The sequence below is a fragment of the Capra hircus genome, chromosome 26, assembly GCF_001704415.2.
Source record: "Capra hircus breed San Clemente chromosome 26, ASM170441v1, whole genome shotgun sequence".
Lineage (NCBI taxonomy): Eukaryota > Metazoa > Chordata > Mammalia > Artiodactyla > Bovidae > Capra > Capra hircus.
The window spans coordinates 27,112,925-27,132,368 of NC_030833.1; the positions used below are offsets into that span (position 1 = coordinate 27,112,925).

The following is a 19,444-nucleotide window of genomic DNA, read 5'->3' on the forward strand; positions in this document are numbered from 1 at the left end:
TCACTTTGGAAGCAGCCTAACTTGATGGCAGCTCTTCCTTGTCAGATTTGGAGATCTCTAGAATCTGTACAGAACCACAGGTCTGGTATAGTCCTTGTAGTTGTGAGATGTGTATCTGAGGCTCAAGTCCTGTAGTCTCACTGCCATCTGGGTAGTGAGGAGGACCAGTCACAGCCCCTTTCAAGGTGGTTGAAGGGCCATCTTTGTTCTTGTGATTCCAAAACAGAAAGGTGGGAGAAATTTAAAAACATTTCTCCTAGCCAGATATTTGAGGAAACTAGAAGAATTCAGGATTCAGTCTAGTTTACACTTATATAACAAAACCTCAAAGATAATTAACAAGACTAGAATCTAATGTCTATAAAGGTACAAACATATTTCTCTTTACATTTCTTCCCAAGCATAATCTCAGTGAAACTAACTTGTTTATATTAAATTTGGCCTGGTTGTTGATGTAAGTGCAAGAAGGGAAGGCTACAACCCATCCAGAAAACATACATGCAACAACAAAAACATATTGATCACCTGTACTAAATGACAACTGAACAAAGTCCAGGTAGATACACTCAAAGGACCCAGAAGGAGGAGTTCTGAGGCCTCTGGGGACAAATAAAAAGTTTTCCCTATTGTGGATTAAGAAATTTGAAAACAAAATGGATTTTGCCAGGGAACCAGGAAGAACCAAGCCACTGCCTTTTTTGCCCCCATAGCCCTTTCTGTTCATTTCACTTACAGCCATTGTTTACCCATTTTAATGTCTCCGATTCAGGAGCAGACGGTTGCCATGTTACAAGGACATCAGAACGTCAGAAGTTAGGCAACGAGGGGTCATTTTCTGCAGAAGCAGAATGGGCTTCACCCACAAGTGCCACAATCGCTGTAGACTCTATTGCTGCTGCCCTTGCATGAAAATCAGCCAGGGAATTTCCCTGATATCATGTTCAGTCCTTTTGGTGCAAGCCTCAATTTTGATGACAGATGGCACTTTATACCAGCATTTTACATAATTTCTGGAACACTTACATCTACCTCTGAAGACACAACATTAAGGAAAAAAAATCTTAATGTTACTTCTTATTTGGCAATGCTTCTCATGTAATTTAATAAATGAAGAAAGCCTAACTAGTTTAACAAATATTTGGGATGTTCCAGGGGCCCTCTGGAAAAATCCCACAGTTTTTTCTAGATCAGAAAGACTTCATTTTTAGAACTTGATTTTGGAAAGTTTGTCAGAAATATCCAAAGGGTTGGACACCTGACTAAATAGGATTATGGATCAATATAAAACAATTCTTAATTATTTAGTTAGCAGATGAAAGAAAATTTAAGTTCTACTTTAACATAAATACACTATGATGTTAAACTTTAAATTTTAAAACCCTTATAGTAAAAATTGGATTTTAACCAGTTTGATTACATGAGGTACAATACTTTTTTACTCTTTCTTTCTTTATACATTTACTCTGTCCTTCATTTTCTTCCATTTCTTTGAAATAAACAGATATTCTAGTTTAGACAAAATTACTCTCACTTCCTCTTAACAAAAATAGATCTTCAATCCTCATTCCTTTTCTTAGCCAAAAACACAATCTACTTTCCTGGCATATGGAGATGCTTTGCTTTTTATTTTCAGTAGCTTTAATAACAGTATTCTAAACCCTTAATTTCTAGTGAAAATTTAGGATGTAAACAGTTGTACACTGTCTCTTATACCAGCATTCTTTAGATTGACAAATTTGTGAATACATTTCATTATTTCTAGAAACGTCCTTCTTCACAATGTAATCTTTCATTGTGATAAAAGGACATGTTTTCTAACAGAACGAGGATACCTTAAGTTCCTCTAAAAAGAAGCCAAAAATAGATAAACCTATGTTCAATAAATAATATTTTAGTTTTTTTGAAACACTCTATTCAGTGAATTTCTATCATTAAACTTAATTTACCAAAACTCTAAGGTTCCAATTTACTGAAATATTTTAGAAGTTAGTTTTAAGTACATATGCCAGAAAATATAATTGTTAAAATGTTTATAAACTCTTTTCTCAAACTAAATCGTTTGGTCCCTAAAGTGGTTTGTCCTATCTGAACTTCATCATATCTGTTTTTCTTATTGATAAATTTGTAAACAAATGTAGAATAAAAAGTGTTAATATTTAAAGCTGATAACTCTAAAGACATGTCTGTTTTAATTAAACCAAAAACTTTAACTAGATTTTATTTATGAAGGATTAATCTTAGATCACATAGACTTAAAAAGAACATTTGGGTTAGTCTCTATATTCTGAGAGTTGTGGAATACCTAACTCTTAGTTTATATAAGTACTTGAGTTTAAACCAAATTAAATACAGCTCTTTTGCAAAATTATTTTTGGCAATAGCAGCCATAGGTACAAAGTATCTCACATCCATAACCTGTACATATAGACACACATAGACATGCCAGCAGAGATCTTATAACAACTCATATTTGTGGAGAAGACACTTGAGTTTTTGCTTTTTTTTTTTTTAATCTTCCCAATTTCCAAATACTTCTTCCCCATTTTCTTCTGATGAGAAACATGCGTATTTCAAAGAACGGCTCTTAGGTTCTAGAGAAGATGAGGGTAGAAGATTCATAGAGAAGGCATCCAAATTTTCTCCAAGATGGAGTTTGGGGGCATATTTACTGGACAATTCTGTTTCTAATGTCCTGATATCTACAACTATTTTGAAATGAATAAAGGAGGTGTGAGAATTGACAAAAAAGGATTGGTGCGCCCATCCACCTATGGTTGGAGTGTCTCTTTCTCTCAATATATTTAGCTTAGGGGAGAAGCCCTTTGAAAATAAATTCCTAGCAGGCCCTGAATAACAGCTTCCAATCTGGCCTCATTTCTAATCGTAAAGTTATTAAATCCTTTCAAACATCTTGTCAGGTTTCAGTTGGGACAAACTGAATATTTCTGGCAGTATTGAACAACCCAATAAATTTTAACTTTAGTTCCCCCTTGGCTGTTTAAGGGAATAATGCAGCAGTTTACCAGAAAATCCCTGAGTTTTGTCAGCTTTGCGAGGGTTCTGTATCAGGGCACCTAAGTTGATGTTGAAGAATCTGCCTAGGGCCTTTGAGGACAATCTTTTTTCCAGTGTCTCCATTGTTTATAATTAAAGAATCAATTTCTGGGCCAGTGTTTTGATGAACTCCTAGAAGAGTGTAATGGGGGAGGCCTAGGTGTTGTTTTAAATACTGGCTGTGCCTTTCATTTTTCATTAGTCTTTTACAACAAAACTTAATGAAACCGTTTTGAAATTTCAAAAAATTTTAGAGCCTTCATCATACTAATTAAAATAGGTATTCCGTCCTGTTTGACTTGGGAACTCTTGCTTTTAAGGGCACTTTTTTAAAATTTAAATTTATTTATTTTAATTGGAGGCTAATTACTTTACAATATTGTATTGTTTTTGCCATACATCAACATGAACCTGCCACGGGTATACACGTGTTCCCCATCCTGAACCCTCCTCCCACCTCCCTCCCCTACCATCCCTCTGGGTCATCCCAGTGCACCAGCCCCAAGCATCCTGTATCTTGCATTGAACCTGGACTGGCAATTTGTTTCTTATATGATATTATACAGGTTTCAATGCCATTCTCCCACCATCCCACCCTCTCCCTCTCCCACAGAGTCCAAAAGACTGTTCTATACATCTGTGTCTCTTTTGCTGTCTTACATACAGGGTTATCATTACCAGCTTTCTAAATTCCATATATATGCGTTAGTATACTGTATTGGTGTTTTTCTTTCTGGCTTACTTCACTCTGTATAATAGGTTCCAGTTTCATCCACCTCATTAGAACTGATTCAAATGTATTCTTCTTAATGGCTGAGTAATACTCCATTGTGTATATGTACCACAGCTTTCTCATCCATTCATCTGCAGATGGACATCTAGGTTGCTTCCATGTCCTGGCTATTATAAACAGTGCTGCGATGAACATTGGAGTACACATGTCTCTTTCAATTCTGGTTTCCTCGGTATGTATGCCCAGCAGTGGGATCACTGGGTCACTTTTAAAATGATCTTGTCTGTTTGAAATTTTCTTCATAATGACCATTGTAATTCTAGATTGTTTTTAGTAAAATCTTGCCACCTTCAACTTCCATTCCAGGACTATTGATGTTAAACATAAAGCAAATGAGTGTGCCATAAGGTGGCTCACACAACTCTTTAGATATAAAGTATCCCATTGCTCTTAACTAGGCCTTTGGGTTTCTTGGAGCCACACCAATAATCTGGGGTGTGGAGAAAGAACTGAATCCACAGGCCCCCCAAAATGGGGACTGTGGAATGATTCCAAATAAATGGGGGACTACCACTGCCTCCAGTAGTTCCCAACATGGGATCTGGGATCTGGTGACAAAACCTCACAGGAGTTTCATTTGGTTTTCCAGGTACCAACTGAGCAATAGCCTTTATCTGCACAAAACAAGACAAACACCTTAATGTATTGGCAGCAACTAAGAGATGTTCACATGTCCTGGCCAGAAGACAGCCCTGTGCACACCACCATCAGTTCCCATGGAATCTTGGACTGGGGAAAGGATTGGACCAGCAAACCCCAAGGACTGGGGCCTATGATCTGCTTCCACATAAATGGAAAGCTCCAGGTACCAGCAGCAGCTACCAACATGAAACCTGAGGAAGGATTCACAACAGAACTACAGACCAAACTATCAGCAGTGTTCAATGTGGAATCCAGGGACAGAGCCAAGGGCTGGATTTTCCACCTGGACAACTGTGGTCTGAAAGGTTAGAGACTGGGCTGCAGTCAGAACCATCTGCCAGTTCAGTTGGGTTCTGAGTAGTATCATCTACATGCTCAAGCTAACTTGTCCTGAGGAGGAAAGCCGATTAGATTGGGAGCTTGAATGCAAAAAAGCATAGCTTAGCAGAGAGGAACTCGCCAACATCCCTTGGAAACAGTGAGAAAGGAGTGAACTCAAAATGGGTTATGTGGCACCACCCTTGAATGTACTGAATGCCTTCAGAAGTTCACCTGGATCCCACTGCTGCCACCAATCTGTTAAAAAAGAAAAAGTTGACAGAGTAGATTTGAAGTTCTAATTGGCTTTGTTCAAAGATTCAAGAATCAAGGAGCATCTGGTCCAATAAATAGAAGCTCTGTGAGGGGCTGTACAAAATGAAAGGTTTTTGTAGACAGAGGAGGGTGGGTGAGGATGTTATTAGCAAAAGATAAGAACGAATTGTTTCAGGCCAGATCATTATTTGGGGGGAAAGGGAATGTCAGGGTTCTTATTATGCAAATTACCTCACTAAGTGCTGATCAGGAAATTTAGGATTGTCTACTTAAAGATTCCATTCCTAGGAAAAGTGAAAACTGCAATTAAGTCTTGTTTTACTGTGTTGTTGGGGCAAATGACTCCATCTGGGGCTTGCTATTTCTCTTTAGCAAGGCCAGCAGTATTTTGTTACAGCAGCCCTAGCAGAATAATACATTTAAGGCCTGTCCACCTCCATTGGACCCTGAACTCCATAATAACTGAAAATATATCTATATTTCACCACCAAATTCTCAGTTCAATGTCTGACTTCAAGTTAAGGAGCCAAAAAGCCAGTATATCTTTGTTTAATTCATGAATTAATGAATAAGTGAATGAGATAGTGTTATGTTAATTTCATGCTGAAAGCTTTCCATCTTCCAGATTCTTCAATACTCTTCTGTGAGATGAACAGCAGACACGACGAGTAACTATTTAGGGAAGTCAGGAACATTCCAGGAGACAAGAACCCAATAGTGTCACATTCTAGACCACTGACAGTTTTCTGAAATAAGCAACTTCAGTGCAGAAATATTGGAAGCTTAGGAGTGAGAACCCCATAGAGGGTGCTTAGTGGTCTGCTACTCATCCACTCAGTATGAGCACCCACAATAGCATGGTGCAGACGTGCATGGATACTGTGCTACCAGAATCCCACAAGTCCCCTCTAGGATCCAGGAATCATGCCTCAAATCAAGGAATCCAGACCTGGCATTGGGTCCCAAGAAGATGTTATGGCTCCAAAGAACTGCCTGAGTGAGTTCCAGGGTCAGATTTCCCATATTACCAATACCAAGAGTCTCAAGTAGTCTTTAGGGGGTCCCAGAAAACCAGATGCCATCCAGTGTTCATGAGAACTTTCTAGGTTGGTGCAAATTGGCCCTTCAGAAAAGTCTAAGGGTCCTGTGAGTTATACCTGGAGTTACAGGGCCTCTGGGAGTTCACATGTGTCTTTGCTTGTATGGAGTCTACATGGGTGCTGATTTGAGGGCCAAGAAGGTCCTTAACCCTCCCCAACAGTATCTCTTTCCATTATTAGCTTGCTAAATGCCTAAAATCCTGTTCCTCACTTCACTCTTTGGAGTCAGCATTACTTTATCTGGTTACTTTAAAAAAGTGAACCCTATGCCACCAAATTACTCTGTATTTTCAGTTATTAACATTTTACTTTGAATTAGTTCACGACTGTTTCCTTCAGGTAAGCTTGACCTGGGTTGGATCAGAATCAGAGAAAGAGGGAAAAGATATATATATATAGGGGAGTAGTTAGTTAGTGTTAGTTGCTCAGTCATGTCTGACTTTTTGCGACCCCATGGACTGTAGCCTGCCAGGCTTATCCGTCCATGGGATTTCCCAGGCAAGAATACTGGAGTGGGTTGCCATTTCCTTCTCCAGGGAATCTTCCTGACCCAGGGATAGAACCGGGTCTCCTGCATGGCAGGCAGATTCTTTACTGGTGACTTAAGTCACCAGCATTTGTCCGTGATATATAGGGGAAACAGATCTCAGAAATAAATCCTGTCAACTTCATAGTTTCTCTAGGGCTTAGGCTCAGACCCTGATCACAGGTCCCCCACAGGCCTGGATACACTAGGAGTCGCACACATCGGGCTTTTGACTATTTCCATGGCAGCTGGATTTAGAAAAGGCAGAGGAACCAGAGATCAAATTGCCAACATCTGCTGGATCATTGAAAAAGTGAGAGAGATCCAGAAAAACATCTACTTCTGCTTTATTTGCTATGCCAAAGCCTTTGACTGTATGGATCACAACAAACTGTGGAAAATTCTTAAAGGGATGGGAATACCAGACCACCTGACCTGCCTCTTGAGAAATCTGTATGTAGGTCAAGAAGTAACAGTTAGAACCAGACATGGAACAACAGACTTGTTCCAAATCAGGAAAGGAGTATGTCAAGGTTGTATATCGTCAACCTGCTTATTTAACTTATATGCAGAGTACATCATGCAAAATTCCAGGCTGGATGAAGCACAAGCTGGAATCAAGATTGCTGGGAGAAGTATCAATAACCTCAGATATGCAGATGACACCACCCTTATGGCAAAAAGTGAAGGAACTAAAGAGCTTGATGAAAGTGAAAGAAGAGAATGAAAAAATTGGCTTAAAACTCAACCTTCAGAAAACGAAGATCATGGCATCTGGTCCCATCACTTCTTGGCAAACAGATGGGGAAACAATGGAAACAGTGAAAGACTTTATTTTGGGAGGCTCCAAAATCACTGCAGATGGTGATTGCAGCCATGAAATTAAAAAACGCTTTCTCCTTGGAAGGAAAGTTATGACCAACCTAGACAGCATATTCAAAAGCAGGGACGTTACTTTGTCGACTAAGGTCCATCTAGTCAAGGCTATGGCTTTTCCAGGAGTCAGGTATGGATGTGACAGGTGGACTATAAAGAAAGCTGAGGGCCAAAGAATCGATGCTTTTGAACTGTGGTGTTGGAGAAGACTCTTGAGAGTCCCTTGGACTGCAAGGAGATCCAACCAGTCCATCCTAAAGGAAATCAGTCCTGAATGTTCATCGGAAGGACTGATGCTGAAGCTGAAACTCCAATACTTTGGCCACTGGTGCAAAGAACTATGTTATTTGAAAAGACGCTGATGCTGGGAAAGATCGAAAGTGAGAGGAGAAGGGGACAACAGAGGATGAGATGGTTGGATGGCATCACTGACTCGATGGACATAGGTTTGAGTAAACTCTGGGAGTTGGTGATGGACAGGGAGGCCTAGCATGCGGCAGTCCACGGGGTCATAAAGAGCTGGACATGACTGAGTGACTGAACTGAGCTGAACTGATGGCAGCGAGGGAGGGGAATACCAAGCTGTGGCAGTTCTCCGGCTGTGAAAGGTAAGGAGGAGTAATAAAAGGTCATTTCCTTTGTGCTGAACCTTTGTTCCCTTTTCCCATGGCCCATAAATGGTTAACCCCATAGCTCTAAACTGGAGAAGGTTTCTGCCTCCTGTAAAGTTTGATTCCTGGAGGCAGATTTTTTTTTTAATCCTGCAAGTGTCAGATAATTGGAAGGGTGGAGTCATGCTTTAAACCTCAACACACCTTTGTCAGGACTTGTTTGGAAGCAAAGAACTGAAAGAAACAAGGGGGAGAGAAGTGAACATTTTTGAAAGATCACTCAGCTCTAACACACCTTGGCTGGGTCTGGATAAAAAAAAAGTGGGAACGGCAAACAGTCTAGAAGAAAACGTCAGGGGAAGAAAGAAGGGGCATTTACTCAAAGTTGTTTCCGATTCCTTCGGCATCTCAAACTAGGTAAGTCATAGGAATTTGGTGGTTCTCGCTTCCTGTAAGACTTTAATTTGAGGTTTGCCGCTGAGAACTTGAATGTTTGTCAGAGAATCTAAGATGGCATTCTTTAATTTCCAGTGTTCTGTTGATGTGATTAATTGATCATAAATGATTAGTTTGACTTATGTGTTCTACTTAGGGTAGGTCTTTTAAAGGGACAAGAAAGTTTTGACAGTGGGAAAGAGAATAAAAAAACCAGTGAAGATAAAGTGAACTCTGATGACAAGATTTCTTTGGTATTGTTTCCAGGATTGTAAAATGACTTGTGTTAAACTGTTTTATAGACTATAAAGAGTTTTAAATTCCTTCTCTCTCAATCTCGGTTTCTCTCTCCTTCTCTCTCCCTACCCTTCTTTACTTCCCCTCTCTCCCCTTGATAGCAGAGAACAGCTCAGAAATCAAAGTGTAGCTGAGTGGGGGTTTCTAGAAGTAACTCCTGAGCACCAGTGTGCTCCCCCAGAGTCTGTGCTGGCAGGTTCTGATTAAGCTCAAGGGGCTGGCTGTATATCACACTCTACACTTATTACCCCTAATCTAAAGTAAAGCGAAATATCTGAAATGATATAGTTAATCCAGGAACTTCCTGGAGCCAAACTTGGAACAAGGAAAAAAAAAAAAATCTGTCACATTTTACAGGCCAATGTAGACCAAAAGAAATTCATTTTGGGATGAGAACTACCAGTTTAGGTATCTCACAGACCACATTAACTACTAACTGACAATTTACCACTTTACTTTTTTGAAGTGTTGGCAAATCCTCTAGCACCTCATTTCTTTGAGAAGCAGCTAATCAGTAGCTTAATGGTTGGATTTGTTCTTTCCATAAAATGTAGGGAGATTTTTTAAAGAAATCTGTTTGAAAAGCGGAATCATTCCTCTTACCCCCATGTGCTTTCTCTTACAGCTAAGGCACAAATTTAAGTCGAAACTAAACTAAAGTAAATGTACAGCCCCCAGTGGAGCCCTTTTGAAAATCAGAGAAAGCTTGCTTTACTCTCAGCCCCTTCAAAACCCTCCCACGAATCTGATCAGAGTTAACAGGAGGGCACTTAAAACAAAGAGTCTTGCTTCGAGCTTGGATAGAAACCCAGATTGCTGAAACCGCTCTGACCTAAGAACTAACCACATTTTTAAATTATGCCTGACCAAAAGAAGTTTGTGTCTGCCTGGTTTGGCTCATTTGCCATTGTTAGTGGTAGCAGGATTTAACCAAACATGGCTATAAACAAGCAGCTTAATCACCAAGCTAGGGCCCAAGCTCCCCCAGCCCTGGTTATGAAAATGGAGGATGCTAAATGCAGAGGTAAGGGCACCCATTGCTTGCCAGAGGGGTGTAGAGACAGAAGCCTCTGAGACTATCAACCCTAGGGCATGGGTATTCATAGCCCCTGCAAACTGCTTGGCCCTTCTGTGTTAACAGAAGTGGGTAGTTTTCCCACACTTTGGTTTTGTTGTTGTTTTAAAATGTAAAGTGTACAAAGATTAGAGTAACAAGAGCTGTAAGGATACCTATGATTCCTTAGCAGAGTATAGGGACATTTATTCCTAAAATAGAAAAACATTTTCTTCTCTATTTCCTTCTTTGTGCTGAAGACAAAGCGTTTCATGAATTGTTATAAGAAGGTCAACTGAGATGGTTTTCTCTTGGTATCAGCAATTTGGCCTTGTTTGTGCCTGGGTTACACCCCATCATCAATAGGAATAGTTTTAGGTGGATGTGACATCATTTAAATGAAGTGGAAAGGGAAAAAACTCATAAAAGTAGAAAAATGATTCTGAATTGTGTTTTCTTACACAAGAAAATGGCACAGGATCACTTTTATGTCTTCAAAAGAATATTATGAAATAACCACGAAGCAGCCCCTTGGAACTATGAATGGAAATTAACATAGGACTTGAGGACTTGAATGACCTGCTTATCCTCAGTTCTAGTAAAGTGGCCCAAACATCCCAGAAGTTTAAAATTATGCTACTTGACTGTGCTTTCGTTAAATATTACTTTTGGGGCAAGGTGTTCAGATGAGCACTGCTGGGAGAGGCAGGCTCGGCCACGAGTCTGGGCATGTACTTTCCTTTCCCTTATGTTACACTTTTTAAAAACTCTTGGCACTTAAAATATTTAAGAAGGAAATCCTGTGGGAAAACTGTAGCCCCATGGGATGATCCCCATCCAGGTTTGTGCCTCAATCCATCACTTTCGCTTTGATAACTCACAGGAAATTTCCTCTCAGCTCTGGTTGAAAGGCATTTGTCTCCTGGTCCATCCCTGCCATTTCTGACTATCAGTCTGGGTAAAGCCAGCAGAGCTCCTTCCTTATTTCAGGCCCAAGAAATCATTGTGTAAGGCCACGGGATGCAGCCATGTAGGAACTCCAGGCTGAGACAGAGCTTGCATCTACCTTCACCCACCCAGGGGCCCTTCTATCTCTAGAGCACTGGCCAGTGAGGGCTCCCCTCCCTCCCATTCTGGAGGGGGGCATCTGATTTCTTAGCAGGCTATCTCCTTGTGCCCTCTGGAAGTTAGGGAACTCTTGGCTTTTTTGTTGCAGATCTTAAGGCTTCATCATTGGGACCTAAGAAAAAAATAGGGGCTACCTAGAAATGTTTGTTATATTTTTAGGTACAGAAAGAACAAGAAAACACTTGCCAGGTTGGCTGCCTAGACGCTGAGACTCTTACCAAATGGGCTGGAGCTATCATCAGTCTGCCTTGATGGCTATAAGTAGAAACGACCCAGCCAATCCAAATTTATAGCTGCCAGCAGCAACTTTCATTTAAGGATGGTAATAAGTGATAACTTGTGGAAAGTTAAAAGTTTCCATAGGTTGTTATGAAATATTGTCCTGAAAGGAACTGTTTATAACAATTCAGGTGCTGCCATGCTAGGTGGCTCCCCACTGGCAGCCAGGGGCATGTGAACATTTAATCTCCAAAATGCCTTCTGGTTCAGAGCTGATGATGAATTAAAAAAAAAGAAGAGGTGGGGGGAGCTTCAGAAATGCCAAAGGCAATTAATGCTTTAATGGTAGATTTCAAAGAGGGTGTCAGGCTGTATGTAGATGGGTGGGACATAGTCCTACAGGAGTACAGACAGAGTTACAAGTTAGGTTTGGCCCTCTGATAAAGCTGGACTCCACTGTTAAATTGCTCATGGAGCCTCTGCTCTTCAGCTCTTGGAAACATACCTGCAAAAAACTTCTGTGTCTTCTTAGATGCAGCCAGGAATTTTTCCATGATGCCTCATTCCTTGCCTAGAGCTACATTTAAAAAACCCCAGTGAGCAAAGAGTTGGCACATTCGATCAGGCTCTGATGCTAACTGTGCGGATCTTGGTGGATTCCACCAAGTAGTTGAACAGTTGGTCTTGCGTGGTCTTGGTTTTCAGTGGGGAACTCACCCTGGGCTGCATTAGGACTTCTGTCGGCCTAGATAATTTTGCCTTTGTGGATGTCCTTCCTCTATTAAAAAAAAAAAAAAAGACAAAAAACTGCATGAAAGAATATAATCCAAGTTAGAGTGTGTTCATTTTTCTGTTTGATTTTAAAAAGAAGTTAAACAATTTTTGCAGGCCCCTGAAAGTATGATGGGACTAGGCCCTGTGCCCATTGCACCTAGTGGATAAGTAGACCATAAAGTCACCAGGCAAGAGAAAAAGACTGAAAGGAGAGATCTTCAAGAAAGGGGTGTCCTGGGTGGGAGTAGCTTGCTCCAGAATTCTAAAATCCCGATTTGAACTGCACCCAAAAGATCAAGTAGGAGGAAAGGAAGGTTGGGCAGAGAGAACCCCAGGGAAAGCCAGGTTTCAAGTCCTTGCAGAGCCTGAAACTGGTAACTACAGCCAAAAAGCACCCAGTTGGAACAGGGATCCTTGCCTTGGTCTCCTGAACCGTGCTCCTCCCCAGCCCAGCCCAGCCCCACCCCTGAAGTCAGCCTTGCCTCATCCCATCCACGCTTCAGGACACAGTGGACAAGATCTCAGTGATTTTTCTGCCCAGAGTAAGAGTGAAGGGAGAATGCAGATGACTTGTGCAAATCTTTTCCTACATATTTCAATAGATTTTACATTGACTTTCTTGTTGTTGTTTTTTTTCCTACATAAGTCTGTAAAGAAGCATAGTAGGGTTGTTGTTAAAGAGAAAATTTCATGTTGTGAAGTATAAAGTTCCACACAAGTATGACCATCATAATGGTTTTTATCCTGATTTCAACCCATCAAACATCATTCTCACATCTGAACTCTAAATAATGAAGCATGAATGTCTTCTATTCACAGAGCATTGTATAGAACACTGAACATTGTGGGATACATCAAAATGAATTAGCTGAAAGCACCACATGCTTTGAGAGATATTGTACTACTTGGCAAAAAGTGGAAGTTTTACAGTCAAATGTCAGGGTGCCAGATCTATGTAAGACCTTTAATGCTCAGCAGGGTGCAACCTGGTCAACTGGACCCTGAAAAAAAAAAAAAGATCTCAGTACAAAAGAATAGGATCCAAGCTGGAACTATTAAATTACTCCCTAACTAATACAAGAAATGGGAATGGCTCTTATTAAAATATATGCACACGAAAGAATTATGCTTTGAATCCTGGGAACCCAGTTTTAGTTCTCAGCTTGAATAGTAGGGACCTGCGCTTATGAAAAGGGGTGGTAATGGACATGGCTATTCCTGGTTTTGGCTTTTTCTGTAGGTGGCGATGACATGGATGTAACCAAGAACAAACGAGATGGCACTGAAGTCACTGAAAGAAGTAAGAGCGTGATAAATGTCATTATAAAAGTGATAAAAAATTTGGAAAAAGTAAATGATTCGTCCCTAATTCTACCACAACTACTGTATCTTTTTTTCTATTTCTTATGTTTTTTGTTCTTAGTTTTTTCTTAGTTTTTTGCTCTTTTTTTCACTGTACAATTTTAAATGTATTTCTAAATAGGCTTTATTTTTTCCTTTAAGAAGGCTTTTGTTGATTTTTTAAATATGCTTGTAATCGAAATGTGTTCCGTTTTTTCTTCAAAGACCAGAATTGCCATTTCAATGTTACAGTTGTTATAACCAGCACTTTTAATGATTTCATAATATCCTGTTGAATGAATTTACTAGAGTTTATTCAATTGTGTTCTTATTTAGGGATACAGAGTGATGGAAATCCAAAAGAATAATATCCCCATTACTGCAGGGACAAAGTTGGAGTCACACTGGTGTCATAGTTGCAATCTACACTGAAAACTGAAAACAGGCACATTTCTTTTGTGAAACTGCCCAAATGATAAATTCAGAGACATTTAAACTGTCCCCTTAGCAGCTCTAACTCTTTCATCTATCCTGTGACTTTCATATATCTCCAATAAAAAAAAAATCTCTGCGTCCACAGACTTGGAACTCTTCAGAAATAATTTATTTTTATGTGTCATAGAATCCCAAAAGTCCACACAAGAGGTTTAGTGAAAGCTCAAGGACTATTATTCAAATCAAGCTGCCATTTTTGTCTCTACAACCGTTTCCTTTTATGCATGTGATGCTGCTTCTGCTCCTTTAATAACCCCGCGTTGCTGCTAAGACAACCAAACTAATAGGAACATGCAGAGTGAAGAAAGGGTGACGAGTGGGAGCAGTAATAGCCGTGTGGGAAGAAGCAGTTGCCAGCACACAAAGTGGCGCCCCACCATCCTCTTCATCCTTTTCTGTTTTCATGAGCCACACCTGCATGCATACCACATACGTGCATATACTCGGGCCTGTGCACACATGTATGCGTGAGAAGTGTGATTTCAGAAGACAGGGGCTCAGCTAAATAGGGGCACCTTCATGTCCAACGCAGGGGGAGGCAGTGGTTGATGATGGTCACAGTCAGAGCACAAAATTGGCCCAGTTATGGTTTCAGAATCTACCCACCCCCCATGCCGCTGTAGAGGAGAGAGTGGTTCAGGAAGGCAAGAGTTCTTTATTCTAACTGGTGTTTTTAAAAAACACAAAAAACATTTATGACCTCCATAGCCTCACCACTGCTTGGCACCTTCTCCATTTCAGGAGGCAAAGGGACTGATTCTCAAGTCTGTCTTGAATATTCACCTGCCCATGATTTCACCAAGCACCAAATGTGACTTATCAACCCCCTTCCTTCGTACATCTCCTCACACTCAGGCATGGCCCTGAAGATTTTAGAATGAATTATGCGACCTTGAGATACCCCCAGATTCACAAAGAAGTTCAAGGTCATTATCCACATCACAGTGGAATCAGCTAGGAAGATGTCCTAGCCTCAGCTGGACTGGGTGACTGTTCAAAAGGGACAGTGCAGAGAAAAGTGGCTTGAGGTTCTGATCCTCCTTCAAAGGTGAATCCAGGCCTGGGCTAGATCTAATTGTTAGATGAGAGACATTATTGCATGGTAACTCATTTTTCAAATCAATGGGTAACTAACTACTTTTGGTCCCAAAGAAATATAAACCTATTTTCTAGGTACATTAAGTCCCATTGTTATTGCACCTATTTGCTTTTACAGAAGGTCAGATCAAATCCCTTGAAGCACAAGTGTATAAAAATCTACCTTGAACCTAATTGAATGTGCTGAGCTTATGAAAGATGCGAGGCCTTGCCAAAGTGGAGGAATTGCAGTGCGTTATGTAAGATCTCCTCTTTTCTTTGTCTTTTTCTAGTCATCACAGAAACAGTAACTACAAGACTTACATCCTTACCACCAAGTAAGTGACTCATTTTGAGAACTTGCTTCTCACTAAGGCTCATGTGAAGGGCTCCACGTGTAACCTTTTTCATGGGCTCTCACTTGTCAGTCCAGCAAATCCAGAATATCGGAAATCTTTTTTTTAACAGCTGTGTTGACTTTAACTTATATCCCACAGACTCCACCAGTTTGAAGTGTGTAATTCAATGGTCATTAGCGCATCCATAGAGTTGTGTGGCCCCTTTGCAACAATCTAATTTTAGAACATTTCCACCCTCTCTCCCCTCTCCCTGGCCCCTAAAATACACAAATCTGGTTTCTGTCTCTCTAGATTTGATTGGACACTAAAATATCAGAAATCTTCTCCAGGCTGGGCCTGGGTTAGGAGGAGGGAACCATAGTCAGGCTTCTGTTTGAATCTGCTCTTCTCTCAGGAGGTCGCTGGGGTTAGTGGATTCTATAATGGAAATCCAAGCCCCCAAGCTAGCCCTGCACCTCCTGGGAATCCGGTTCAGGAGGGGGTGGGAAGCCCCCGCATCCACACCTAGGTTGGAGCATGATGGGCTGCCAGGTCAAACACCATCCTCATAGAGCTGTCAATCAGCCCTCTGACACTTCCAGGGGCTGCCAGGTCCAGGGCACGGGCCAGGCATTCATAAAAGTCCAACCCGGGCCCTGGCCTCAAGGAGTTTTCATCACTTGCTGACTCTTCTAATACTTAAATTACCCTAATCAGCAACCACCCTGGGAACTTTCTTTTTAAATTCAGTAGAATATTTGCTCTTGACATTTGTATCAAAAACAAACAAAATAAGATCCGTGTGGTGCCGGTGGGAAAGGGGCCCCAAACCAAGAGGGTTGTGGGTGAGAGGCCAGGGAAGGTGCGTGAGAGGGGCTGCTGAGTCCACTTGTAAATTGTCACCTGCTCCTCATTTCTGCAGAAGGGGGGACCAGCAATGGCTATGCTAAAACAGGGTCTCTGGGTGGAGGGAGCCGGCTGGAGAAACAGAGCCTGACGCATGGCAGCAGCGGCTACATAAACTCAAGTAAGTGCCTGCTGGTGGGACGGGTCAGGGAAGGGGAGCTGGGCAGGGAGAGGGATCACCACCACTGTCTGTCACCCATTCCAAATGCCCCAAAGAGCTGTGAGGCCTATTTCAAATGGGATCAGTTGTCATTATGTCCCCAATATAAGTAACATGGTTAAGAAGCCTTCCTAGAGAGGTGACTCCTTTCCCACTGAACTACTTACTCTCTGTAAGTCATTTCTTTTAGAAAAGGGTATGCATGTCTGAGGGTTTACAATTTGAATTAACAACAACAGATCAACAAAAGAAACTTAATGATTAGGTTACTGTGCTAAGGAAATCCAGTGACATACAATCCCAGACTGTGAGTTTCCACTGGGCAAACATCCAACACAAACCCAGTAGATCCCAAAGAAATAATATTTCCTGGTAACTTTCAACTGAAACACAACAAACAAAGCAGGGAAAACACATATATACACACATTGCCTCTGAAGCTATAGTTTTAAACGTTTTACTTTATATTGGAGCATAGCCAATTAACAATGTTGTGGTAGTTTCAGGTGGATGTACATATAAATGTATCCATCCTCCTCCAAACTCCCCTCCCACCCAGGCTGCCAGATAACATTGAACAGAGTTCCCTGTGCTGTATAGTAGGATCTTGTTGGTTATCCGTTTAAGATACCACAGTGTGTACATGTCCATCCCAAAGTGAAAGGAAGTGAAAGTTGCTCAGTCGCGTCCAACTCTTTGCGATCTGTCTAGTCCACGGGATTCTCTAGGCTAGAATACTGGAGTGGGTAGCCTTTCCCTTCTCCAGGGGATCTTCCCAACCCAGGGATCGAACTCAGGTCTCCAGCACTGCAGGCGGACTCTTTACCAACTGAGCCACAAGGGAAGCCCATCCCAAACTCCCTAACAATCCTTTACTTCCATTCCCCATTCTCTCCCCCTGCCCACCCGCCCTCAACCTGCAACTGGAAGTTCATCCTCTAAGTCTGTGAGTCCAGAGTCATTTTTAAATCTTGGAATGACACTGAAGAGAAGACCCAAGGTATGCAAACAGCTGAGCTGTCCGACTCACAGAGTCTGGGGTTGTATGTCACCGGATTTCCTTACCTGCACAAGTCCTTACCTGTGGAGAGACAGTTGCATGTGGGCTTGCATTCTGGTGCACCCAGCAGTAGTCTACAATTACAGGCCAGGTCCTTAGGAAACATTCTGCTTCTCCACTTCCATGTACTTTGGCTACAGACAGAAAGGACCTCCCTGCCTTTCAGGGTTCTGGGAAAGGGCAGCAGCAGTAATTCCACCCTTATTTCTGAGCACCCTTTTGGTCACGCTCTGCTGAAGGCCTCTGGCCCCTCCACAGGGCCGTCCTTCATTAGGACTGACTGCGTGTACCTAGTATAACTATATGTCACCCTGTGAAGTGCTCTGAGGGTTTATGTCTTTCCCTACTTGCAGGTGGGAGCATGCGAGGCAATGCCTCCACCTCCAGTTACAGAAGGGCCCATTCACCTGCCTCCACTCTGCCCAACTCACCAGGCTCGACTTTTGAGAGGAAGACTCATGTCACCCGCCATGGAACATATGAAGGTACGGGCCCCACAGACTTTAAGAAAGAACCACTCTCTCCCCTCAGTAGCTTCTCTCATCGTTTGAATGAATTCAGTTATTTTGTCCTAAAGCAGAGCTTCTGGCATGACTTTCTAGTGGGCCTACTTCGCAGGCAACAGGACACATAGGACTTGAGCTCAGGGAAGAAGTCAAGGCAAGACACCCAGCGTGGGGTTATCCACATAGGGTTGTTAGCAGAAGTTGGAAACTGAAGGAGTTTGTCAGGGAAGAGAGTTTGAAAGCAGAAGGGAACACGGCAGAAAGATAAAGTTTGGGGGAAAATGGAGAAAGAAGAGCCAGATCACAGAAAGGAGGAGTCAATGGCAATGCCATTTAAGTCAGAGAGAGAGGGGGAAAGCTTATGATCAAGAAGGAAGAGGTGAGAGGAAGACATCTGGGGTCTCTAAGGTTACTGGAATTCCTGGTGATCTACATAAATCTACAGTTTTAGTGGGAAACAGACAAGCCAGGTGCAAATGGGTCTAATAGTGAACGAGATGGGTACTAGTGATGGAAAAGCAGGGTATCCTGCTTCAGGACATCCCAGTAAATGATTTTGACCCAGGGCTGCCAAAGGTAGGGAGAACCCTAAATCCAGGCCAGGTGGAGAGGATCACCGCAAGTGCGCCCTGCTGCTTGCCAGCACCGGTCTCTTCATTTAACAAGGCCCACCTCCGGAACAAGCCGCACGAGGTCAGAGAACTGCTGGTGCTGACCGCATGTTCGTTTGATCAGAGATGGGCCAGCGGCATCAGCACTGCGTAGGGCAGAGCTGAGGAAGTGAAAACAAAAAGGAAACGAAACAGCTGTCCTTTGTTCAAACCTCGTCCCACCGAAGTAGATCAGTGACCAGAAGGAAGTGCCACAAGCAAGGCCCTTGGGCATAATGTGTTTAAATCCTGGGCTGAACACCCAGGCTGCAAAGGTGCAGAAAGGACCCACTCTCTCAGAAGCTATTTGGGTTTAAGTGGCCATTTGTACTAAATGTTTGTCCTTTCTCCAGGGAGCTCCAGTGGCAACTCTTCCCCTGAGTATCCTCGGAAGGAATTTGGTATGTCCTATCCTTATTTTCTAAAGAAATGGTCGGTAAATCCTGGCAGGGATGGAGAGGAAACATCATGAGTTAACATCATGAGTTAAGTGGGTTCTTCTAGAAGAGTCTGACCTCTGCTGACCTCTTTTTCTTGGCTCTTTTCCTGAAGCATCTTAAGGGGACAAATGGTCAGACGCATCAGTTTGCTGTCAAAAGTCTTTGCTCATGAAATAGCAAGCTTCTCATACAAGGCTCAGGCTTGGGCAGATAAGCCCTAAGGCCAGGCAACAATCATAGTTTTCCCTTCCACAGGACCCACAGAGACCTTCCTACAAAGGGGAACAGGGGTGAGAATGCACAAATATCAAACATCCCAGCCCCTCTACCACAGCAGCCTCAAAGGGGCACGTTTTAACCAAATGAAA

The 19,444-nt window shown here is 42.0% G+C and overlaps 1 protein-coding gene across 1 annotated transcript in view; it reads left to right on the forward strand.

Moving 5' to 3' along the window:
• Positions 8,401 to 19,444, forward strand: part of COL17A1 (collagen type XVII alpha 1 chain) — a 47,314-nt gene continuing 36,270 nt past the window's right edge. Inside the window, exons 1-6 of the mRNA XM_013975194.2 lie at positions 8,401 to 8,613; positions 13,344 to 13,403; positions 15,310 to 15,354; positions 16,277 to 16,381; positions 17,834 to 17,965; positions 18,990 to 19,037. Coding sequence (XP_013830648.2) covers positions 13,355 to 13,403; positions 15,310 to 15,354; positions 16,277 to 16,381; positions 17,834 to 17,965; positions 18,990 to 19,037 — 379 coding nt within the window. The 5' untranslated portion in view covers positions 8,401 to 8,613; positions 13,344 to 13,354. The remainder of the gene's footprint in view (positions 8,614 to 13,343; positions 13,404 to 15,309; positions 15,355 to 16,276; positions 16,382 to 17,833; positions 17,966 to 18,989; positions 19,038 to 19,444) is intronic.